This window comes from Micropterus dolomieu, linkage group LG04, assembly GCF_021292245.1.
Source record: "Micropterus dolomieu isolate WLL.071019.BEF.003 ecotype Adirondacks linkage group LG04, ASM2129224v1, whole genome shotgun sequence".
Taxonomy (NCBI): domain Eukaryota; kingdom Metazoa; phylum Chordata; class Actinopteri; order Centrarchiformes; family Centrarchidae; genus Micropterus; species Micropterus dolomieu.
This window is the reverse complement of record NC_060153.1, coordinates 25777747-25804530: the sequence shown is the minus strand read 5'-3', so window position 1 is coordinate 25804530 and position 26784 is coordinate 25777747. Positions and strand designations below refer to the sequence as shown.

Genomic DNA, 26784 nt, shown 5'->3' with positions numbered 1-26784 from the left:
TGACAATGAGTTCACTGTACTAAAATGGCCCCCACAGTCACCAGATCTCAACCCAATAGAGCATCTTTGGGATGTGGTGGAACGGGAGCTTCGTGCCCTGGATGTGCATCCCACAAATCTCCATCAACTGCAAGATGCTATCCTATCAATATGGGCCAACATTTCTAAAGAATGCTTTCAGCACCTTGTTGAATCAATGCCACGTAGAATTAAGGCAGTTCTGAAGGTGAAAGGGGGTCAAACACAGTATTAGTATGGTGTTCCTAATAATCCTTTAGGTGAGTGTATAGTGGAATTCAATTTAGCAGGTGTGTGTGTTTGCAAAAATCTATTTGTCTCAGTGTATGCTCATATACGGTATATTTTCTTTGTATGAAAGGTTGTCTCGCTTGTGTATTCAAGGTATCTACTATGCCCCAGAGATGGATGAATTAGAGCAATATAAGAAGTATATTGAGAGACTTCCAATCATAGATGATCCCGAGGTCTTCGGAATGCATGAGAATGCCAACCTGGCCTTCCAGGTAAGGAACAACAGAAATAACATACACATCTGCAAAAACTCTCTAATTCCCCATCTTTCTGCTTTTTTTCCTGTCATCTGCCACCATTAAAGATATATGATTGGATTTTACATGATTTCTTTCCCCCCTTTATGATAGAATCATATGAGCAGATATCGTAAACTAATTGACTTATTGTTTGTTTTCATTAGGGCCCGAACAGTGACCGGTGTGAGGTCCTTATTGTGTTTATTATTATTTCTATTCCCATTTTTGGGGGGGTTAACGTGCATGAAAAGTTGTATAAATTGGCACTCAGTCCGAACTGGTGAAAATTATGGGTCCGGGGCACAGGCACACATAAATGGCTCGATAGCACCCCCTAGAATTTTTCAAAACCAAAGCCCCCTCCTTTCTCTTTGGCCTACATTCACCAAACTTGGTAGGTATATGTATCGTGTCCAGACTTAAAAATAAGCCTCTTGGAGCCATACCCTAAACCCAACAGGAAGTCAGCCATTTTGGATTGAACGTGCAAGGATTTTCCATTTACACCCTCCGTATTATAACGAATTCCTCCTAGGGATTTGATCAGATCGACTTCCAATGTGGGCTGTGTCATGCCAGCACCTTTGCGATGTTAAAGATTAGATTGATCAAGCGTGTCTATGGCGTGGCATGGCGTGGCGTTCTATTTTGATGATTCACCATGAAAAAGGAAATAGTGTGTAAATCGGCTGAACATGGTCAGATCTGCCCCAAACTTCACATACTTGATAAGAGTCCCGCCTCGAAGACATCTACATGCCAATATCCAGTCGGTCCAGTAGGACTAAATGTTGAACTGATACTGGTGTTCTGACGATCTATGCTGCCTTGCCAAAAAATGCTACCATAGCGCAAATCGATAGACTCGACTCTACTCGGCCCTGCTCCGTTTTCCATTACAGGTAGTACCCAGAGATAGTACATAGCTTGTTGTCAAAGCGACGACAACTGCCGCGACGTAATGTTTAATGCGACACACACACACCAGCGATCCACACAGCTTCCTGTTTTTTAAGTTAAAACATTTCAACATTCCTCAGAATGTAGACAGAATGTAGACAGATAAGCGGTATGAAAACCTTCCAGCTGTGTTTTGCTCTGCCGTTGTTGCTGCAGCGGTCTGTGTGACGGTGGGAGCAGAGGGCTCTGTGAGCGGGCGGCTGGCCGGCCTCACACGCTCCTCCCGCGGGTCGGCACAGGCATCACCCGCAGCCACTTGCAGAGCTCCTCAACTCCGAAAATATTCAAGCATTTTTGTTCCGCCATCACTTCTCGTAAAAGTGTCAATATTCGAAATCTACACAGCTGATTTCTCACCTCCAAAACTTCTCAGAAGTGGATTTAGTGATGAAATTCCATACGAAAACTGTAAAATATAAAACTTTCTGTAGCTGGCCTCTGTCTGGAGCACACAATGATGATGCAGTGAATAGTGATTCTCTCTGACCAATCAGCAGTCTGTCGTGTTTTCACGTTACGTTTCAGTATCCCTCAGCTTGCTAGGAACCTCAACGGAAGTGAGGTGATACGAAAAAAGTACCCTGAAGCAGGTACAGGTACAACATTTCTACAATGGAAAACCAAACAAAGGCGAGTCGAGCCAAAGGGCCTCCGCTCAGACTGGCTTGGTTTAAGGGCGTGCCTGACCCCGCTAGCTGCTTGGCAAGCTTTATGACGCGTTTCCATTGTGATGTCACAAGTCAAGGAAGTGAAGGGCTGGACTACAAACAAGCTGTTTTCAAGCGGTTCAGAGCAGAGCTTTCTGTGGGAGATGGGAACTCCCTTTGGGCTGGACTTTGGGCTTTTTCACTTTGCAAATCTGTTACATGCACAAAAAAGATATATAACTCAATAAAGGAGAGGGGAAAAGCCAAAAAGCATAATACCACCTCTTAAATGTCAAACGGTGTTTCCATGGAAATGCGTTATTTGCCATGAAACACAGGAAGCTGAATTTTGAGAGGCTTAGGATGCTTGAAATCTCACAAAACTTTAACCAAGACATCACAATGGGTGTGTTCTGTTGTCTGATACTGTTCAAGAGCATGTTTAGAAAGACGGCTCTATAGCGCCCCCTACAAGATTTCAAATGAGCAGCCTCGGCTGTGTGTTTCACCTAGAGCTACCAAAATTTATAGGCACGTGTAGAATGCCGGGACTTTAAAAAAGGTCTCTGGGAGCCATATGCTAAACCCAACAGGAAGTCGGCCATATTGAATTGAATGTCTGATTTTACTGACTTTTTTATAGGCTCCGTACTTTGACGAACTTGTCCTAGAGCTTTTACCTGATCGTCTTCAAATGTGTGCAGCGCAACCTTAAAGGCCTTGCAATGTTAAATTGCAAAGCTTTTTTTGATTGATCAAACGGTGTGCCTATGGCATGGCATTCAATTTTGATGATTCGCCATGAAAAGGAAGTAGCATGTAAATGAACTAGACGTGGTCAGATCTGTTCCAAATTTCACATGTCAGCCCCTTTGAGTCTCGCATGTCAATATCCACTCATAGGGACAACGCCACTTACTGGCATCACGAAAGGACATGTTTCAAACTTTACCCCTAATGCCTCAATGCACTTTTACCATACTTAGCACCTTAGGGACAAAAATGTCCACAGTGAGGAATAACATAGGTTGACCACATCCATTTCCAAGTTCTGCAGGAAAGCCATAATGCTTTAATGATGTTACATTGTGAGACTTCTGAGTTCATACCAAATGCTGTCACCCTGGTGAGTAATTACTCGCCATGAAACAGGAAGCGTTTTTTTTTAAGAGCTGTGTGATATGTGCAGTGTTAACTTATAGCACGACCCATTACTCAACGACTGCTTACCTCCCTTGCGGAAGTGACACTACACACACAATGAATACACGGATGCAGCACACCCCGACTTGAAAGAAGTCATACCACGCGACAGCTGCGTAGGTGCGGCACACCCCGACGAGCGGGAGGTGTTTGGGCCCGCTCATTGATGCTTGCAGCTTTAATTTTCTTTTGTTTTTTTCTGCAGAAGGGCAATGTGTTGAATAGTTAATTTTTAATAGTAAAGGTCATTATTGATGGGCCTATTCATGATTTAATCTGGTGCTACCCATACAGTTTATAGCTGGTTATAAAAGCATTTCTATTCAGAGAGGGAGTTAAGAGTGCAACTGTAAAATAGAAAGTGTGTGTGTGTGTGTGTGTGTGTCTGCCTCTACAGCGCCAAGAAACCCTGACTTTAATCAACACCATAGTTGATGTTAATCCTCGCTCATCAGCCCATCATGGAGCTAAAAGTAACGATGAAATAGTCTGCGAGCTCGCTGAATCCATCTTATCCAAGCTACCTGGTACATACACAAACACACAGATACACATGCAGACACATAAAGTTTTGGTCATTGTTGAGATGTGCATCCTTGTAATCTCATTATCTAACACTGGGTTTTCCATGTCTATCTGCCTACCCGTCTTTTTTCTGTCTGTATGCAGAGCGCCTCGACATGGACGAGGCTGTGGAAACTCTGTTTGTCCGTGACAAAAATGGGCGCCTTAACTCCCTGACAACTGTGTTGGGCCAAGAGGCAGAGAGATTCACCAATCTGCTGAGAGTGCTCAGGGTGACACACATAAACGGCACCCATGAATACACACATATTTCAGTAGAGTTGTGTTGCTAGAAAACAGCTTTGGTCAAAGTTAATTTCCTGTCAGCTATTGATATTAGCAAGCACTGCTAGAGGAATTACACATTGACTATGTATTAAGACATATTTATTGTACATATCAGAAATAAAAAGCATTTTTAGAGCTCTTCATAGTCCTTTCCACCACCTCATTGTGATGTATGATGATTTTTGTGCTTCCCAGATGTCTCTTATCACTCTGCAGAAGGCAATAGCTGGTCTGGTGGTGATGTCAGAGGAGATGGACCTCATATACACAAGCTTCCTGAACAACCAGGTTCCCACCCACTGGGCAAACTCTGCCTACCCTTCTCTCAAACCCCTGGCCTCCTGGGTCAGAGACCTGGCCCTCCGGACCTCCTTTATAAAGGTATGGAAAAGGAAAAGAAATACTGACACACATATGTGCATATTAGGCACTAAATAACACTGAGTTGTGTTTAAAGATTGTTTGTCTCAATAAAGATAACAGAAAAGCATGTAAACGAGTCAGAGACGAGTGAAAACATGGGGGTCCTTTTATCTCACACATTGACATGACAGAGAGATCTCCCTATGCACGCTGGTTTGTGTGTGTGTGTTTGTGTATATGCGTGTCTGAGTGTGCGCATACAAGTGTATCTTAGTGTGTGTTCTTGATCGTGTGTGCGCTGTCTCATCAAGTCGCAAAACACTAATAATACATGAACATTCTGCTTTCTTACTTGAGGCACAGTCTCTCGCTCTCGCTCGCTCTCGCTCTCTCTCTCTCTCTCTCTCACACACACACACACACACACACACACACACACACACACACACACACACACACACACACACACACACACACACACACACACACCACTTTTAGCATTTGGTTCATCTCCCCTGACATAAGCTGCTCTTCCGTAACACTGGTCTGAACACGTGTTGCACAATCACTAAAATTTACCCACCCACACACATGCAAAAGGGATGAACAGGGAGGAGTTGTATTAGTTCATGAAGTGATGGGTAGCCAGTGAGTCGGACTGCACATGTTCACTACTTCAGAAGAGAGGATCCACCTCACTGTGCCATCCCTAATGGAGTCCCTTTCAGCTCCCATAAGTAACAGGATGCCTGCTATGCACAATGGCTTGTTGAAAACTGAACACATCCCACATTAAAAAAGTTATTTTAAGACACACATTTTAATTACCTCTCTCTTTCTTTCTCTCTCTCTTTTGCTAGACTTGGATCATGCATGGTCAGCCCAGATCTTTCTGGATCTCAGGATTCTTCTTCCCTCAAGGCTTTCTTACCGGTAAAAAAAACTGCAGCACCAAAACATCTTCCATGTTTTTAGTGAACCTTAGGCAAATTGCAAAGCTGCTAGAATATGATGATCACTAATTATTCTTTCCAGTATACAAAACAACAGCATGATTAGCTTTTTACTGCTCAACAGTATCTTTTAGTTGCCATTATTTACATGCACTAGAGAATCATTTTTCATGTTCTGCTCTGCCTGCTGGCCTGCAGGGGTGCTTCAGAATCATGCCAGGCATTACAATCTGCCCATTGATGAGCTCAACTTCCGCTTCAACATGGTGCCAGTTTATAGGGACCAGGTCGCAGTCTGTGAGGCCCTACACACTCTACCCAACACCACTAAATTGGACATGGATGAGGAGGTACTGGAAAGGCGGGGTTTTTGTTGGTATGTGATGTGATGAGAATTCCCTGCTGCAACTTTAAGGTACCGACCAGTAACCGTGTCATTCCCCCTGTCGCTCTCCCCTCATTTCAATGTCATCTCTTTAGGTGACGGCTGTCTAATTAAAGCATTAAAATGCCCCAAAAAACATAGTTTAAAAAAAAAATTATTAAAGATTCTCACATGAATGCGGCTAATGTCAGGGCAGCAGACATCACAAATGTACATTGGAGAAATAATAAATGCTATATGCTATATAAGTAATAATACGTACATGCAATACTAAGTATTGCATGTACGTATTATTACGTATTATCTAGAGTCACATCTCAGCTAAAGTTTTCCTTAAATTATTTCCTTAAGTTTATTCATCTCAAATTTACAGTTCCTGTTGTTCATGTCCCATCACAATCATTTCACCCAAATTATTTACTTTGACTTACTTACTTTTGAAGATTTAAACTAGTCCTCATATCTGTTCTCATCTTAAATTGAGTTCATGATCTACAAGTTTTATTTGAAGGCATAGTTTAATATAGTTACATGAAATGTGACATTTCACTTAAATAACTAAATAAGCTTATTTCCCAAAAGGTAGAACTATTTCTTAATGCAACACTGGTGCACTTAACAGTTATTTTATTGGTTTGATATGCTCTTCTCATTTTCTCACAGGGTCACAAATCCAAGTAGCATGTTCTCCTAAAGTGTCTCTCAAACACTTTTGCACTAGACATCAAACCCAGTCCATCAGGAAATGATTTGACCTCACTAGCTCAGATAACCTCACAAATCGCTCAACCATCCTGCCAACTCTGAGCTAATGAAAATAAAACCCATAAAGCTTTGATAAAATAGCTGTTGAAAGATTATACAAAGGCAAAGAAAATGATCTGTTTTTGTTGGTAACCCAGCGTCTAAAAGGAGCGTGCACCATTGCTACATACATTTACTGTGAAAGAGACAGTGATGCATTAAAAAGAGAGGATTGATCACTGCGAATATGTATCTTTGACTCACCACTGCTCCATGTCATTCGTGGACATGACAGTTACCAGAGCCGGAGGACGGCGTCCTCGTGCACGGCATGTTCATGGATTCCAGTCGCTGGGACGATGGCAACATGGTGATTGAGGACGCATTACCTCGAGTGATGAACGCTATGCTGCCAGTGGTGCACTTTGAGCCACAGCAGAACTACGTGCCTGAGCCTGACCTCTACCACGCTCCTCTGTACAAGACCTCAGCCAGAGCCGGGACTCTGTCCACCACTGGTACTTACTGGGTCCATTCTGGGGACCCTCACTCACATACTGGTTTAGATAACAATTTGTATTTATACATTTGAAGGCATTTAACTGATACATTTTATACTGAATGCTGTTTTTGGTGTCTAGAACCATCTCTGTCTTCAGTAAGCAATGTAATGGATACTTCATTTGATTTGACTTTTTCCCCTCACCCTTCATTTCTGTCTCCCTCCAGGCCACTCAACTAATTTTGTTGTGACAGTAATGCTTCCCTCCAAGCGACCGAGCGACTATTGGATATCAAAAGCCTCTGCCCTCCTGTGCCAGTTGGATGATTAAGTTTTTATTCACGGACAAAAAGGAATGTAAAATGTGACTGAAACATATACCTCTATGCACAACCTTGAAGTAATATTCCATCTTTTGTGGAATTATTTATAAAGATTTTCACAGACATGATTTATGCTGAAAGTACACTTACTTCACATTGTAATAAACACTTATTCAGCCCCAAGTGATCTGCTTCCTTTGTAGACTTGTGTATGTGGACGTGGAGGTAATATCAGTTCTGTGCAGTCTCAACCTGCTGACTCTAGATGAGAGCGGTGCAGTACATCCAGATCTTTGAAGATGAGGCACGCCGTCTCCACGGTGTAAACACCATATACTAGACTTCCGTACTGGAGAGGTCCATTCATGCTGTGCAGTAAGTCATTGGATGAATGTGCTTACAGAAATTTACAGTACACGTGTAGCCTTGGGGAGAGAAAAGATGGACGGATAGACGGCAGAATAGAAACCGATAGATGAATGGACATTGGTGGCCAGACACATAGATGTTAATGGTTCATGAAGAAAAAAAAAACAGTATAGCTAAGAGGAATGAGTTGAGACAGGAGGAGTGATGATCATCAAATGATGAAATGTTTCCGCCACAACCCCCACACACATCAGCAGCCTATTTGTGTCACTTAGGGCATGCAGTGCAAACATAAAATATGGCTCTTCAAACACATTAAGTGCACCCACTGCAGTACTGGGGCAGGGTGCACACACTCTGTCTCCGTCTCACACTGCCGCCTCCACACCTTACTGCTCCTGTAACAGCAAGCAGGAATGGGCATATATAAACATTTTATTTAATATCGGTGTGGGGAGGAGCAGCAGAAAAAATAACTGCAGTAGCTCATGTTGCTATAGAGAGAACAATAAATTATTAAAAGCATTGATACAAATGAGAAACATATGACAAAGTCTCTCACTACCTATTACAGTAATAAAGTTATAAAAAAGTTTTCATAACAAAATACTATATTACTAATTTTGTCCCCAAAGCTCACATAACACACAAATTTTAAAACTTTATAGAGCGTATTCAGTAATGCGCAACGTTACACCACAGTAAATCCTCATTCATAAACGACAAAATGATGATTTTTATTGGACTTCACTGCGTCAGTTTTGTCACAAAATAGACGGCCACTAAACAGTCACTAAGTTTAATATCATAAGTACAATAAGCTACAGTAATATTGGAAAGCTGAAAGCAGCATTACTGTAAACCACAATTTGCACAACAATCTGTACGTTATAACATTTTGACAATGTAATGTACAATGTTAAAAGAAATTTTTTGTCCTTTTTTTAATTTCCATTATTGCAGTGGTGGTAAAGCAATTAGTGTCTATTCTGTAATGCTGCTTACCAGGGTAATAATAAATAAAATAAATAATAAAGGAGAAATGCTTGAAGGCGCATGTTGACAACTGAAACTTGAGCTAATATAAAGTGGCTGAGAACTTTGTATGTAAGGAAACATTTTGTGTTTATTTGTAAGTATTTAGCAAGTTATCTTGGATCTTTACATTATTAGTTTTGCACACTGAAACTTGTAAAACGGAGTCAAAGCATCTGTAAAGTAGTGTAACATGTAGGCATAAAGTTGAAATTCAGTGATACAATGGTTAAATGTGGTATATACATCTTGTTTTTTCATTGCATCCATCAACTGAAAGAGGGAGGGAAAATATGAGTCATGACAAGTTTGACCAATGCCCAGCTTTGTTAAGAGGTTTTACCTGATTTCCCATCTTTTTCTATCTGTTCATCAGTCACTTTCCAATATCTGTCCCCCCAATCTTTTCCTCTGTCCTTCACTATCCCACATGTACAGACTGCTATGCACTTTGGTTATTGTCTCTCTATTTTTGTGCAGGTTTCGGATCTGTAGCAGAGGCAATTGCATTGCATGTCATGCAAAGGCTTCCCTAAAGCTGTAAATGGTGATGAGTTGTCTGGCTTCATGGGGGCTTTTAAGTACACTTCATCAGGACATGTCAGTTCAGAGGTGAAACCTTTCTATTTATTAAATCTCACCTTCATACAGGTTTAATCACGGATAGTGAAAACAGACAGTTTCTGCACTAAAATAAAGACCCTGATGTTTTGCTTGCAGTGGGAAAGCACAGTGATCCAGTTCAATTCTTTTCTAGTGCATATGAAATGAATGCACAAATGACTTCAGCCTATATGATTTCCCGCTGCTTATCAACAGCAACATCCACTGACATCCTGACCTCCTTTATTAACCTCCTTTCTCCTCATCAATCGTTTTATGAGCCAAGATTATGCACTATGAATATCTGTGAATGTACTGTACTGTTATTAGGATAGAAGTCATAATGAAGAGGGAGGAAAAGGATTGAAGAAGTAAATGAGATTACATGCCCCACTCACTCTGAAACCAGATTAACATTGTTTTATCATCACACACACACACACACACACACACACACACACACACACACACACACACACACACACTTTCATCCCTGCGGATTAAGTCAGAGGGAAGAGGACATGGTTGATGTTTGAAACAGATGGGTCCAAAGGAAAATGGGGGTGATCAGGCGGAAAGAAAAGGGGAGTAGAGATTAAAAATGATAAGAGTGTGTGAGATTGAGACATAAAGCCCACATAATTGATGAAAACAGCTGTAGGACATTCAGGACAGCTGTGAAACATGAATATTTGACAACTAATCGGCATGTTTGTAATGATGAAATGCACAGATTGGCAGTGGTTTCAGCCTTGTGCTCTCACTGGCATGATTTGTAATTTGGTTTAATGATGTTGACAACGGTCATCTGAGCTGAACAGAAAATGTGTGATTACTCAGTGTTTGCATATATCAAATTAGACTGTGTAGGTCACACGGGTTATTCAACGCCGATTGATTTCATTAAAAGTTCCACCATAGCAGTGACTTTCAGATTTTTGGCCGCACACTCAAATAATGTCACAGTGGCCCAGATTTAAAGGTATAGTTCATTTTGGGAAGTACTCTTATTCCCTTCTTTGCTCAGAGTTAGATGAGAAAAACAAAAGGCTACAGTAAGCAGCTGGTTAGTTTAGTTTCTCATAAAGGCAATGAAATAATCCAGCACATAATCTCCCTATAAAATCACAGTCTGTGTTCTTTACACTTTGGTTTTTGTACAGAATAAACAAATGCAATATAATGTTAATAAGTGAGCTTGACATAAACATATGGGCCTGGTCTACTATGATATGATGATTCAGACTCGTATTCATGTTCTGTTTGCAGAATAAGGATGATAAATGACAAGACGGAGTCCCTTATATGCAGCTCACATACAGGTCAGAATGAGGCAGGAGGGGCAGGTGTGGGGTCTTTACATTTTACTAACTGAACAAAGTTCATGTAGATCTTTTCCAGCTGACCTGGTAACAGTGCCACCAAACAGAGCAAATATTACTCACCAGGATTGTGTAACTCAAGGGAAGCAGCTCTGGGACAGTCTGCAGAGGTAGGGTGGGGTCTACATATTGCTCGGCCTGTTGACAAATGAAAGGTTTGTGCATTTGTCTGTGTGACTGTGTGTGTGTGATACATTGGGGTGCAATTCCAGCCACAAACAGCTGTCTGTCTGCATGTAGTGAAGCCTGAGATTAGATTTGACCAATTTGAACATGTCATCACTCTGCTGAGCAGCATTTTGTGTTTGTTTGTGTGTGTGTGTGTGTGTGTGTGTGTGTGTGTGTGTGTGAGCTGCCACACGTCCTAACTAAAATCACAGGCTGTGAGGAGATTGGATCCCTCCTGACTTGGTCTATCTCAGTCATTCATTCCTGCTGGGAAATGGAAAAGGTTGCTGAGTCTTTCTGACTGAAGACTCACTCTTACATGTGCACATATCTGAGCTCACATTAACCTGTTTGCTCTGGGTGCAGAGAAGCTTAAAAATGCTGTGCAGTAGTTTGAAACTTGTACTTAAACTTTAAGACCACTGTCTGGCCACATGCACATATAACTGAAAAGCAAATTGATGATGGAACACACACACACACGTAGCACTTCTGCTACCTGTTCCCAAAGACAGTCAACCCCTGTTTCAATTAAGTCTATATGAGATGTAAATATTTAGCTACAAGCAAATGAATAGTTCCCTCTTTAATAAAAATGTGTCAGTTCTTGTTTGTCAAAAAAGGGAAATAAAACCACAATCAATACAGAGACATTCCTGGTTTCATGAATCAGAGATGCTGGGCTCAGTTGTTGATATCTCTATTACATTTACTGTGTCATTTTGCAACAAACTAGTCCATACACAAAACACCTTTGCTGGACATTTCAGATTTATAGAAATAGTTTGACATTTAGAGAAATATGCTTATTTGCTTTGACAGAGTTAGATGAGAAGATTAATGCCACTCTCATGTTTGTCCATTCAGTTTTGAGGAGCCATAAAACCATTAGCTTAACTTAGTAAGAGTGGAAACAGGGCATTTATTAACACAGTTTGATTTTACACTTCTGTAATTAGTGAGCTTTAGTAGGGAGATTGGGTCTGGTTGTGAAATGGGGTGAGTTATAACATCACCTATTCCCCCAATTAGAGATAAGATAGAAGTCATGTGATCATTTCTACTTCCTTCCCGATACCACATGGTGGTTGTCAGGGCTGGACTTTAATAGCTCCTGTGTTTTAGTAGGTTTTCTCCTCATGTTCAAAACTTTCTGCACATTCAGAATCTCTCCCACATATCTGTGTTCTCTGACACAACAAATCCCAATATTACGAGACTAACGTATTCATATAATGATATTTCATAATATTTAGTCTACCTGGCCTATACTCTCCTGTGCATTAGGCTACGTTATTGCTCTGCTGGTTGTAGGCTATCTTCTTAGACCATTAGATTGACACAGTTTGGTGCTGCATGTGAAAGCTTAACCAAACGAAAACAAAATTGAGCAGGCAGAAATCTTTAATCCACACACATGTTAACTTAAGCAGCTCCAATAAAGAGCAGCTCACAGTCCCAAACAGAGCAAGGTTGCACTTCAGTTTTTAGCTGTTTATATTGCAAAACTCTTCCAGTTATGTTACCACTTGTTACTAGTGATGGGAAAAGTGACTCTTTTGACTGACTCAAATCTTCAAATCTTTCCCGAGTATACAACCAGACCATCTATATATGTATATATAATTATAATTACTATCATTTAATCTCTAAAGTGCTCATTCATAAAGTAGCCTAACGTCCCTATCTGTGAGTAAAATCTATAAATCATACATCAGATTTGCGGGAAATATATTGAAGTAATAAGCTTGACACACTATATGAACAAACACTCTTATTAAAATTCAACCAATTTAATAATAATCTGGATAAAGCCACCAAGCACAGAGAGAGGAACAAAGAAATAAACACATTATATAAATGCAGCAGTTTGGCAAGTCTGGAGGCAGAATGGGCCACATCAGGTCCGCAGACAGAGAGAAACAAACATGAGCACATCGCTCTCAAACACTGCCAGATTGTTCACCAGTCAAGAGCTGTGAAAACAACAGCACGGCTCTGTTGATAAATAAAAAGTAAAAGTTATGTTGTGTTCTCTGGGGGACCCGGATCAGCTGTTAGCTGTAAACACACCTCAGGGCTAATGTTAACGTTGCTATGTGGCTGTGTTGTAATGTTTTAATGACCAGGTCCGTTTGTTTTGGAGAGGAGACTATAGTTCCCCTTCGGGGGAACTCAAACTGCGTCGGTGACAACACTCTGGGAACGCCAGAAGGATTGGAGTAGTTTCATTCATGATTCAGCCCTGCCACGCCCAGAGGCGTTCCCATAGTGTCGTCACCGACGCAGTGTCTCGTTCCCCTTCTCGGGGAACAAGGGTTACATGCGTAACCCGAGACGTTCATGTCTGCTCCAGTGGCAGAGCAGTCACGTGACAAATGAACGACTCAAACCTAGAGACCCACAGTTGAGAGTTGTGAACTAATCTATTCTGTTTCCTGTGCTGCCTGCTTACCACAGCCCTGTAGCCGAGCTGTCACATGACAAATGAACAACTCAAATTTCAGAGACCCACAGTTATGAGTTGCGAACTAATCAATTCTGTTTCCTGTGCTGACGGAGCCCATGCAGCTGCCGTGTGACGAGTGAATGTAAGAGTCCAAGACTATTCATGCATGCGTGAAAATTAACAAATTACTCCCTCAGACTACTCGTTCCTAGTGAACAAATGTGGGTACTTTGTAAAAAGGTTTGTGAACTCAAGCTAATAAAATCAGCGAGTTATAGTTGCTAAAGCAAAAAGTGTTACAACTGTACCCAGTCTCCCCTACAGTGTATACGAAACAACAGCTTGTAGCTGGTTAGCTTAGCTTATCAAAAAGACTGGAGACAGAGGGAAAGTTAGGTTTTTGTGCAGATGAAACAAATTGGATATAACAATTAATTTAGAGGTGCTGGTAGGTAGATTTGAGGAGCTTTGGGCAGAGCTAGGCTAGCTGTTCCCAGTCTTTCTGCTAAGCTAAGCCACCCAGCTATATTTACTCATATAACTGTAGGCAATTATGTAGGCAGTTCCCCAAATGTCAAGCTATTCCTTTAAAGAAAAATGAACAGTTTGATTTTTTTGTCAAAAATTTTTCTCTTTGTGAAATGTCACATTTGATAACTTAACTGAATGTAAATCTGGTCTTTTCGACTACTCAAAGTGCTTTTTACACATACACTGAGCCTAAGTGCTCAAACAGAAACTAACATTCACACACATTCATACACTGGTGGAACAACCGCCAGGGCCAATTCGGGATTCAGTATCTTGCCCAAGGACACTTTGACATGCAGTCTGGGGGAGCCGGGATTGAACCGCCGACCTTCCGATTAACAGCCGCCCCTGTGTGAACGATACTGTGGCAATAACATGCTGTGTATTAAGCAGGCACATCAGATGGCAAGCTGTCATTATACTGTCTGTCCAGTTAAATTGACAACAGCAACCCTGTTATAACCAAGTCCCTTGCTTGTTCAAAAGAACAAGGAAGCTTGGACAACTTCAGTGAGCGAAAGCATTTTTAAGTGTATTATTTAGTGAATTGTAAAATGTCAGCCACTCAAGTATTGGTAATTATCACATTTCTCCTTTATTTTTCTCAAAATAGTCATATACAGTGAGCATTTTTGTATATCCTTCAAAAGGAGAATGAACCATACTGAGCAGAGAGGCACAGACCAAATAAAAAGACACTCAAGTTGACAAAAATACAACACTGGTGATGAAAAGAAAAAAAGCCTGTGATTGCATGGCAAAAGCAAATGTCCACATTCTCATTTTAAGTGTACTTTTTAAAATCTGTCAATAGAATTTCACATTTGTAACCCTGCTATTTGAGCCAGTTGTGTGGTTTCACCTTCAACATAGCTTTGACAGAATATCTTTTACCCTGAACACCTAATTCTCTTTTCATATTTTCAGCACAGTATCATTTGAGAGATTCCATGATTCTTCATTTGACACACATCAAACTCTCAGTGCCATAAATGCTTGTCACATAAAAAACATATGCTGAATAGACATCAACACGAATAAGTAACAATATTAATGGGTCAGATTATCTCACAAAGTATCTACATATTTGCTTGCCATCAGTTGTCAGTCCAAGTCGCATATATGTGGAATGACACTTCTCATTCCACAAAGCATCATTCCCACTGTTGTTCTCCAAGATAAGTCAGTGATCGAGGTTTTGCATTATTCCTCGATCTATTACACAACATACTTACAGCAGCCAAGATCCTGCGTTCCTTAAAAAATAAATAAAATGTTCTCTTAAATAAGCAGTGCTCAGCTTTCAGTCACCATCTGTGTGACCCCTGCAACTTAAAATCTATTTTCTACACAATGTGCAATGTCAAATGAACCAGTATTAGAGGAATAGTACAATATTTCTGGAAATACGCTTATGAGGTTTTTTGGTTGTTTTTTTTTTTACGAGTAATACCAGAAAATTTATACCACTTTCATGTTTGTATGGTAAATATGTAGCTACTGTCTGAAGCTGGTTAGCTTAGCTTAGCATAACAAAATCCACCTTGCGGTACCTCTAAAGCTAACTAATTAATTTTCCGACTTCCTGACTTCTTGTTTTCCGCTGGCTGCTGACTGTGGCTTCCCATTTTACATCCAGACATGAGAATGGTGTCGGTATTTTCATCTATCTATCCCTCCAAAACTGGATCAAAAGTGAAGCAACATTGTCTACACAAAGAGCGCTGCAAAGTACTGCATGTACTCTCATGTCAAGATTGGTTTCCCCTTTTCCTGTCTGTCCATTATGAGTGGATATGACATTTAATGCTTTACAGTCTGAGTCATACAATGAAATGAAAGGTAGTCAACAGGTGCAGCTATTTGTCTGCATTTGACCCATTGATTAACTGTAACAGCATGAACTCAAGCTCAGTGACTTTTTCAGCAGCAGTCACACAGTGTACTGTATTTTGTTGTTTTCATTCTTCCTCGGTTCCTCTGAAAACTCCACTTAAAACTGCCAAATGCCAAAAGTTGGAGAAGTCTGGAGTTCAGTTTTGTGCATAAAACTGCGAATTCACATGAGTCTTGTACCATTGAGGATCTGAGTGGACGCTCGGGTGATGAGAAGAGTCAAGATTTAACACAAATCTGTTACATAAGGTCACCCAGTAATCCTTGTTGTATGTTGTTGCTAGAGATTAGAGAAGAAAGTGTTTGCCTTTGGCTGAGTATTAGTGAGTTAGAACAAAACCACTCTGCACTACAAAAGATTAGTACCAAATGCATCTACTGGGGTGATGTCCCTCTAGAATCCATTTAACCATCCATCTAAAGAACAAATATTGTCTTTCAATCACTCATTTTTCCTCAGAATACAGCAATACATTGTGTAGCACATAAGTCATATAAACACTGAATTAATCTCAAAAGATAAATGCATTGCGAATGAAGTGAATGAGTGATGTACAAAGATTTACAATTAAGTATGACTTTCACTGGTAATGGTAAATAAAGCTTTCTCTATTCACATTTATGGTTATAGAACCTGGGTCTAAGCTGTGCAAGAAGGAAATGAGAACATCAGTGGCAACAAAGGTAGGGCAAGGAAATAATGAGGATGACTTGAAAGGCAATAAAGGGGTGAGTAAGGGAGAAACCAATACTTATGCGAAAAATTGACTGACACGATGGAGATGTTTAAAGTAGAGCTGAAACAAATGGAATAGAAAGATGCTTTTCACTGTCATATGGTAGTAAACTGAATATGCTTGAGTTTAGAATTGTTGGTGGGGTAAAAACAATCTGAATACGTCACCATGGGAAATTACAACAGACATTTTAACACTATTTTCTGACATTTTATATACAAAATGGCTAATGGAGATAATGACTGGCAGATTAATTTAAAATCAAAATGATTCTTAGTTGCAGCCCTAGTTAAGAGTACACAAGATAAGTGAAGAAGTACACAGAAGTGTCCAGTGCTTTGAGTTAACACGTCAGTTGATTCACCAACTTAATATAAAATTTTTTATCTCAACTTCACCACATTGATAAAGTAAGATGTACATTTATTTACAAAATACAAAAAGCATTACTAGAATACAGGCCTTAAAGAAAAAGAAAAGATTTCTAAAACTGTTTATTGAACTCTATTGACTGTACTGTATGTTACTGCTCAAGACAATTAGATGTTTCTAGAAGACGAGAAGCGCTACAGTGGGGAAAGGAACAGAAAAAGACTAGGAATATGAAAGAGAAGAGAAAGAGCTAGGAGGGAAGAAGTATAAACTGTAGGCTATATACTGATGAGACGTGAAGCCCAAGTGGTGGCAGGTAAACGATGGTACAGCAGAGAGTTTCTACATCATTAACTACTGCATGTAGCCTCAACCTCCTACGTGGAATGCTGTATGTAAGGTGTTAGCTAGGAGAGCCACCTTTAATGGGAAAAATCTCATCCATACAACCATATGCTACTAACAAATCTATGAAGATAGAGTGAAAGATTTGGTTCTGATGTTCTGTAACTAACAACACTTAAAATAACTGAAATAACTGTGTGGCTTCACATGGCAGGGAGGTTTATGTGGCACAATTCTAATCATGTCAGGGTTTTTAATGTTAGAGTTGTTGCCTCTCTCTTTCCTCTCAGAGAGGGACGAGGTCAGCCTTATGTGAAGTCTTTGGACACAGCCTCAATGAAATTGGGGGCTGACATGAGGATGGTGAAGGTGCAGATGATAGAGAAGAGGGAGAAGGCCACCAGACACAACCGATCCACCACCGCGGCAGCAAACTTCCACTCGCTGCAGATCGCCTCTCCCTCGTCCTGCTCTCGGAAGCGCCTGGCAATGTACTGCACTTCCTCCAGGATCAGGGAAATTTCCGGAACCTGCTCCAGCAGCAAAGTCCGCGTCTGTTCTGAATGGATGTCATGTGGGGAGGAGCCATTGGGATGGGCGCCCCCGCCTCCTCCACCGCACACCACCACACCTGAATCAGTGCTCGGTGGGAAAGCAGGATTTTCTGTGCTCATCGAGTGGTAGCCAAAGTACACGTTCATGTTCCCGTTGGTCGTGGTTGACTGGGTGGATGCCTGCCCTGGTATAGTGCTCATCTGAATGCTGCTGGTGCTGGTATGGTGAAGAGGAGGGTGGGAGTACTTGTAGTTTGGCGGGCTACTAGAACTCACAGCTGTTTTGTTTTCCTCTCCGGGTTTCTTCATGCGGAGAAACCAAGCGCACCAGTTGAGTAAGATGACCCGGACCTGGATGAAGAGAGGCAACAAGATAGAAATTTAACTTTTACTCCCCAATCTTCTGACAGTGTGACATGACAATGTGCCAAAATAATGTGACTTGGAAGGTGCGGAGGCTCCCCTTCCAATGGACTGCATTATTTCCTAGTAACTGTACGGTTCAAAGAGCATCATCTTGCTAATAAAGTGCTTTTGTTTTTATTTTTTGGGTGAAACCCTCATTAAACCGAAAGCTTTGACAACCTTAAAATAAACTAAAACCTTAAAAATAAATGAATTAAAAATATATATATATAACCGCAGTTATCACAAAATAATAATCCTGTTTGTAATGGCCTCTTACAAAACAGTACAAAAAATGAGTGTTGTTAACGCTTACTTAGGGTGCTGTGTATGAATTAGTCAAACCTTTGTGATGTCTCTTTATTACTCCAACAAATGGGAGCAGCAGCCTTGTCTAGATGATTAGTTGAGGATACCAGTGTGGTTATTTGAAAATAATACACCTACCTACCTTGGGAAATTTGAATTGGCTATTCTACATTTTGTAGTGATAATTTAATTAATTATGGGCTTTGAAGATTAATATTAACCTACCCATTTAGGCATCTTCCCTCCATGTGGGTCATGGTGGTGGAACTGCAGTACCAGGACTGTTACCACCACAGACAAGCCCACAATCATCATGGTGCTAGCAAAGTACTGAGCTGAAGAGGAGAAGGACACATAAGAAAAGCACAACTTTTTTAATTTGGGATAGAGAACAATTAATACGGTTAAACAAAGAGAGAGATTAGCCAGTTATCTGGAAAGAACCAGTTTAGAGTGAATTTAAAGCTTATGTATCTACATACAATAAGAAACATGAGAGGTAAGTATAGTATGTTGGCAGGACTGTTGCCAAGTCAGTCAGTTTGTTGGTGAGTCAGTGGGGAGTTTATCCCTGTCAACAAACCATAGGTCATAACACCACAGGTGCTCGTAGGAGGATGACTGTAACATTTTATTTCCTAATTTACAAACCAACCAAAACACATACACGCTTGCAAGCTTTTGAAGTCACATAGACATGAAAATGCATAACATATGCATGTAGGCAAGCACGCAACTCCGTCCACACACACCCTAATACACACACAAACATGACATATATTCCCCTCTAAAAAAAGAGATGTCAGTTTTCTTTTGGATCTGGATATGATATCAGAACAGAAATGTGGACCAATCAAATTATTCCTCATAAATTTTCATGTCAAAGTATGATATCATAGTGCACACTGTGGAGCTTTTTTCAATCTATCAGTTCTGCTTCATCTGTTATGTGTTAATATGTCTACTCTAATAAAGGCGAGTTTGCCAATAGCTTTGTTTTACATCACTGAGCTGCCAAATGATACCGCGCAGCATCTCCCTCTGAAGCCTCCCCTCCCATGTGATAGCCGGCTGCCTTGTCTCTTCTGATCTGCATCAGTGTGGTCTTATACAAGGCAACTCTGTTTGTCTGCTACACTGAGAATAATCAGCAACCTCCCACGCCCAGCCCCTCCCCCACTCAGCCAAAACATATTGGTCAGTCGGTGACATGAAAATTTTCCTCCACATACTGTGACTACTGTATGAAGTGTGAATAGCTTGCCAATGAGTCGATCAACTGTACAGACAGATCAGACTGAAATATATGCAGCACAATTGCATACAAAGTAAATGGAAAGATGCTGAAAATATATCAACTTGCAAGAAATAGTTTTGCTTATCCTGGGGCTTTATGTTTCATAAGTGTAGAAAGAAGAGAAGAAAAAGGAGAGAAACTGGAGAGAAAAAAAAGACCGATCTGGAGTCTCTGGTGAAATGGCTACATTTTACCCTTTTATCCAAAGTGCTTTACAAGGTTGTTTTCCACCCCTACACGCGCAGACTAACACACCAAGCCTCCAATAGCTATGATGGCCAACCATCAGTGAACAATTTGGGTTCAGTGTCTTGCCCAAAGACACACTGACATGTGGACAGGAGGAGGTGGGGACTGAACCGCCAATCCTGTGATCTGTGAACACTTTGCCTCCTGGCCACCCAAGGTGAGTTCACCAGTCAGTGGCTGAGCTGAACACAAACACATACAGCTAGTGATGGGAATTACAGCTCTTTGAAGGGAGTCAGATCTTATGGCTCTGTTCCTTTCCCGAGAGCCGGCTCATCCGGATCCCAAACAGTTCTTCATTTACTACCACCTATGTTGGTCACTGCCTAAGTTGCATTCCTATTTGTTACAAGAAATAAATATGCAAGATTCTTCATCTGCAATACACTGAAAATTTAAATTGATGGTTAAAAACTGTGATACGTCAAAAATAATCTTAGTTCGATAACAAAAATAACACCCTACTAATAGAATACAAGATAGTAGATGGCTTTAGCTGGCAGCCATGAACTGACTGCAACGTAAACTTTTTGCCACTGACAGGGTCAGACTGTTACACGAGGTGTCTGACAACATCATAGAAAGGATACCTATGAGTGACTCCCGGTGAGACTCCTTGTTTTTAACAAGAAACAGGACAATTCACGCTCTGAAATCTCACAAAAGCCAAGTTGTTGCAGGAAGACAACGGAGGAAACACGAGTCAGAGTTGAGTTGGAGTAACAAAAACATGCTTGCAGTCCCTCTATGTACACAACAAACTCCTCTCGTCCTTGAACAAGCCTTCTGTCCAGTCAAATTCGCCCAAATGATTTAAGGTGAAAATATCTGTTGCTATTTGTCTGAACACACCTTCACAGCTGTCCATTCAATATGAAGCTGGAGCCAGGAGTTTAGCTTAGCATGAAGACTGGAAACAGCTAGCCTCAAAGATAAGACGCCTACTAGAAATTCTTAAGCTCAAAAATTAACACATAAACCTTTTTATTGTTTTGTATTATTGTTCAATATAAAACCAATTAAAAAACAAGTTGAATTAATTAGTGAGCTTTTGACATACATACATATACACACACACACACACACACACACATATATATATACACATTGTTAAGGTATATATGTATATATATATATACACACATATGTACCTTACCAACGTGTTTATACCTGACTTCATATCCTCTAACTTTTGAATGTGCCTTACCCATTATTATGAGCAAATGTCTATAGCATAGCTAACTGTTTGGGAGATAAGCCCTTGATCATTTTGTGATGCATCTTTATTGTGCTTTCTTTTTCATCCTTTTTAAAGTCAGAAAATCCTCAAACTGAGCAATAATTAGAGCAGAAAAGTATCTTACCAATCAGAGGAACAGAGTCTGAAGTGGCAGGCATGATCTCTGCTACCAGTAACATGAACACTGTTAGAGACAGCAGCACTGTGATGCCTGTAGAAAGACAGTAGACAGAGAAGTGAGCAGAAACAGGACATGGGTTAAATTCTTTCATCACGGTCTGTTTTTCTCTTAAATTGCAACTTTAGAGTACTCAAAATAAATGCTGCTGGTCGTTTCAAAATAGGTGGAAACAGCTGTGAATTTATTTTGGAATAGTCATTCACTTTTCTGCCCTCGAGGGAATACTGGCAGTTATATATTTACACCGACCCTGTCTCACTGAATGGCATTTTGAAACATGCTGGCATTTTCAGGTCCTGGTGATTATCTTTGCTGTGTTTATAATGGAACATTTTTTTCATCTGCTAATGAATAAAATCCAACACAAATGCTAATTCACAGCCATAATGTCAGAATTAGCATAGAGCAATGACAAATGAATGGGTTAGCAACAGCGTCGGGACCTGGTGGGCTGAGATCACCAAGGCGGGGAGGGAGATACATTTTTGTCTTCATGTATGATTATAATCATGAATCATTGTCCCTCTGTGTGTGTGTGTGTGTGTGTGTGTGTGTTGCTTTGTACTTCCTACATAGTGAGCTGCAAGATTTAACCAACAACGTGAGGACATTTTTGGCCAGTCTTCACATCTTCAAAGGGCTTTGTTTTATGGGATAGGGTAGAGTTAGGTTTAGGTCACAGGTAGGGGAAGGGTCCAGAGAACGCATTATGTCAATGAGGGTCCTCACAACTATACAAGTACAAGGGTGTGTTTGTGTGTGTGTGTGTGTGTGGGCGCGCCCGCGCGCAGGGATGGCCTGCGTGTGCTGATGTGTGTGTCCTGCCCTGTACCCAGTGAAATCTTCTCTCCTGAGTCAGCAGGGAGCAGGAAGACCAGCAGGGCCAGCCCAGAGATGAGCACGCAGGGGATGAGCAGGTTGAGGCCGTAGTAAAGTGTCCTGCGACGCATGGTGACTGTGAACGTCACATCAGGGTAGGGCTCCTTACAGCAGTCGTAGTACAGCTCATTACGCTTAGCTGGCACACCTGGGGGAGCAATGAAGAGGTGGGAAAGAAGGAATTGGAGGTCAAATACACAGAACTATAAAGGTCCAGTTTCAGTTCTGCGTGGCTGAATAATAACAATAAGAACTTGTAAAACAAGCTGTTAATGTGCAGCTGTGGCTACTGATTTAAATATTAATGACATTTTAAAGAGTTCAAGAGTGTGCTTAGCAGACAGAATCCATTTAAAAATCCTTATAAATACCATTTGAGTCAGTGAGACAATTAGATGATACATGCTCCCCTGTCCCACTGTCAATGTGCCTTTAAGCAAGGTACTTACCTTTTTACTACAAGCAAACATGTGATTTCATTATATTCAGGACAGTGGATTAAGGATTCTGGTATCTCCCAAATCAAATGTATATACCAAAAGCTAAACAAGTTCTGTATCTGAAGGTGAGACTCTCCTTAACCAAGCACCGGTATAGTAGATTTTAGGAAGATTAGGATTTGACCATGAACATATTTGTGGTAAGCAAGTACCCTCTTGCCTAAATTAATACTGTGCATAATACAACGATGTCATGATGTAATCTTTTACATAAAGCAATGTTTCACCTTGTTTATAACAACATATTTCAGCCAATCTAATCACTATAGCCTAGACACTATAGAGCACAGGTTGCTGTGGTTTGTTACCTAAACAGATAGAGGTCTAAAGTCAAGTGTTTTGAGTTATAAAACACATCTGAATCTGACAGGCAGTTGTTGCTCATAAACTCTTCATTCTTACTGGATCTGTCACTGCTGGACTTGTTCAGTGAAACCACAATAAGTGATGCTGTGGTGCAAAATCCACAGTTCTGTGTAAAATACATTCTACAAATTATTTTTTTTTTCAATACAATAAGATTAAAACTAACACGATGCCTCAGCAGCCTGAGATTTAAAGTTATAAACTTTTTACCACAAAGATGAAATTTGATACTGAAAAGACTGACTGCTGAAGTCTCATATTAACTTCAGCTGAACTTTACACTTTACATCTCTTTACAGCCAATGGAGACAAATGGAACAAATACAGCAACCAAAAACTCTTTCAGTGTACATAATAGTGCATGAGCGTATTGTTTTAAAAGAGTACCAATTTAGCATTGCACTCCTGAAATGTTGTCGGACTCACGATGGACAGCTTTTAAAAAGAAATAATCAAAATCAATGCATTTATCACTTAAGATAAATTTTCAGATTTCTCCCTCTGTTGCCACAAATGGCTTCATACATTTTTATGCATATGCAGTAGTACTCCCCAAGACCTGGAAACAGCCTATGACACGTAAAATCGGTAGTTTCCCTTTGAGATAGATTTGAAAAAATTTGACCCTATCCTTCAGGATCAGATTTGGACAGTGTCTAAGATCTGTCAATAAGTATATCAAAATCCTTTTGTGCTACAGAACAGGCTTAATGTACATTCAAATCTGAACTTTACAACCTTCAAATTTTGTGTGAACATGAAATTACCCGACTATACAGTCATAAATCATTCATTAATCCCTAATGCTCATCGCCGTGTCCATATCTGTCTTGCCGGCATATTTACTTTTACACAAGGAATCTGCCTTGTACATCAGATCAACAACAGAAAACAATTTCATCTTGGTCTAGCCAGAGTTTAATAAGTCCACAACACTTTGTGTACATTTGTGATTATGAGAGCCATTGTGTAGCAAGATGATTAGTAAACGTGACTTTGATAGGTTTCATCTTTACAATCACTTCAAAGTGGACTACAGTAGTGTTATCTTTTCACCTTGATTGAAAATTTTAAAAATTCTGGGAACGCTGTGTGTGTCGGTGTGTGTCGGTGTGTGTGTGTGTGTGTGTGTGTGTGAGAGAGAGATGGAAGGAGAGACACTTGTTGCTCACAGTCAACAATCAGTGTTGAGTAAAGATTAACCTGAAGGGCCCTCAATTTGATTATGGTTTGACCATCATTCTCCGGCCGTATGAATCATTCATACATTTAAGTGTTTAGTGATTCTAAGTGAAGCCTGGGTACAATGCAATCAGCCACATATTCAAAATATGCAACTCATTTTGGGGTGAGATGATGATTTCGGCCCACAGTTTGTATGTGTGTGTGTGTGGGGGGCATTCTTAGAGAAATTCAGTTTAAATTAATTGCACGGATTAAATTTCATTTCATTTAAACTTTGTCACCTGAATGCTAAAGAGAAATAGCCTTTGTTAGCATCTATTAATTTGATGGATTGCAGACCTGCAGATGCATACTTTGTGTGTGTGAAAAAGTGTGTATGTGTGTGTAAGCTGGCATGAGCATGGGTATGTTCTGAGGCACCAGGACAGTGTGTGTTCTGGGCCAGCTTGCCGCCTGGCTGTGTCTGAATTAAGTGAACCATCCCTGTGCCAGCTGTCACCCCACACACACCATTGCCCCCCTCCTCCATTCTCCCAGCCAGCTGGGTACACTCAGCTGGCTCACTTTGTGTGTAAATCTGTCTATGTGTGTGAATGTGAATTATTCTGCTGGACTCTGACTAATACCCAAGCTTGGGTTAGAGGTGATGTGAGTTCTTCATTTCCACATGGCAGAGGGGAGAAATCATAACACAAACACGAGAGAAGAAAAAGAAACAAAATGAACAGAGGAAAGGAACCAGTATGCTTTCTTATCTTTCTTATCTTATCTTTAACCTGATCATGTATCTCTTTGTTTGTGTCTTTGCAAGAGACTGACAAACAGAGAGGTAGTGTGGACAGAGTTAGAGAAACTCAGAAAGAAACAAATAAGGATAAAATGAGCCTCCGAGACGAAAATCTGGTTTTGTAAAGCTGTAATCTTAAAGGAATAGCTTGACACATAGGGCGTACTCACTTCAAAGCTGGAGCCAGGAGACATTAGCTTAGCTTAGAATAACGACTGGAAACTGGGGGAAACAGCTATGCCCGCTCTGTCCAAGGTAACAAAATGAGCCTAGTCTAAAGCTCACTAATTAACATGTTGTACCTTGTTTGTTTAATTTGCACAAAAATCAAAATGTAAAAACAACAAGGTGTGTTTTATTGTTTTTATTTCACCAAAGCAGTGACTTTTCCAAAATGTCTAACTACAGTAGTATTGGAACGGTAAGGCAAATTCCTTTGTTTTTGTTGTTCACTGAAAACATTTGGGTTTAAGATCAAAAGATGATTATGAGACAAGAGTTCAGAATTTCATCTCTCATTTCCTGGTATTCACATCTAGATGTGTTAAACAACTCACCAATTGTATTAGACTACAGCATTCTTAGGTGAGCAAAAGTTAAGGAACAAATAATCTTAAAGTGAATAACATTTAATCATGAGATTCATCTTGGTCTTATCAGTCCATAAGATTGTGTTCCAGAACTTTTGCGGCTCATCTCTGTACTTCTTTGCAAATTTCAATCTGGCCTGAATAAGTTAATATACAGCCTATTACAATATACATTTCAACGTTTAATGCTGTAAATAAACATGTAAAAAGAATTAAACTTTCAATAAATGTTTTTAAAGTGCGTAAATAAATCCAAAATTACCCTAACCCTGGGTCGTCAGTGCGCATGTGTAGGCGTAGCGTGTATGTGTGCAGTGGCAGAAGAGGAACACACACAACGCTGAAGAGGCCGAGCTCCAGCTTCACTGGTGTTGTGCCGAGGTGTCTGCACCTCGTGGGACTTTCGGATACTTTATCATCGTTGATAAACCATACAAAGAATATTTTGTTTGTTATTTATCATTATTAAATAGCCGGTTACTTGAAATAGACGCGCGAGGAACCGCAAAGTGCATGCAGTTGTTGGCAGCACGGTATGCACGCAAAACTCTGCACAAGACCGGTGAATGACAGACAAGAGAGAGAGAGAGAGAAAAAAGGGTCTTCAAAAATCCTCAGCTTAGCTGGAAATTTACAGTGTAAGTTGAATGAATAGAGATTGCAGCTCTGCAGCTTCTAAAAGTTAAAGCAGAGCTATCGTGTGTAGGCAGGACTTGACGATTCGGATTCGACTATGTAAATACTTTGTCGGGGACAGCCCTAAAATAAATATATACAGTATACCCCTTGCTGATTTTGCAGGTTTGCCCAGTTCAAGAATGCAACAATCTACAATTTTGTGGATACAGTATTCTCCAGGCTCTTCAACCAGG

The 26784-nt window shown here is 40.4% G+C and overlaps 2 protein-coding genes across 3 annotated transcripts in view; one reads left to right on the top strand and one right to left on the bottom strand.

Annotated features, from left to right (window-relative positions):
* Positions 1–7666, top strand: part of LOC123969455 (dynein axonemal heavy chain 6-like) — a 67062-nt gene extending 59396 nt beyond the window's left edge. The window contains 8 exon segments of the mRNA XM_046046855.1: positions 403–524; positions 3759–3888; positions 4031–4158; positions 4409–4594; positions 5437–5509; positions 5728–5879; positions 6954–7176; positions 7388–7666. Of these exon segments, the coding sequence (XP_045902811.1) occupies positions 403–524; positions 3759–3888; positions 4031–4158; positions 4409–4594; positions 5437–5509; positions 5728–5879; positions 6954–7176; positions 7388–7491 (1118 nt within the window). The 3' untranslated portion in view covers positions 7492–7666.
* Positions 7667–14664: 6998 nt separating this feature from the next.
* Positions 14665–26784, bottom strand: part of LOC123969970 (neuronal acetylcholine receptor subunit alpha-7-like) — a 56627-nt gene continuing 44507 nt past the window's right edge. For both annotated transcript variants that reach the window (XM_046047775.1, XM_046047774.1), the window contains 4 exons: positions 22438–22632; positions 21549–21635; positions 18864–18973; positions 14665–18275 (listed from right to left, as the gene is read on the bottom strand). In XM_046047775.1, the coding sequence (XP_045903731.1) occupies positions 17679–18275; positions 18864–18973; positions 21549–21635; positions 22438–22632 (989 nt within the window). In that variant the 3' untranslated portion in view covers positions 14665–17678. The remainder of the gene's footprint in view (positions 18276–18863; positions 18974–21548; positions 21636–22437; positions 22633–26784) is intronic.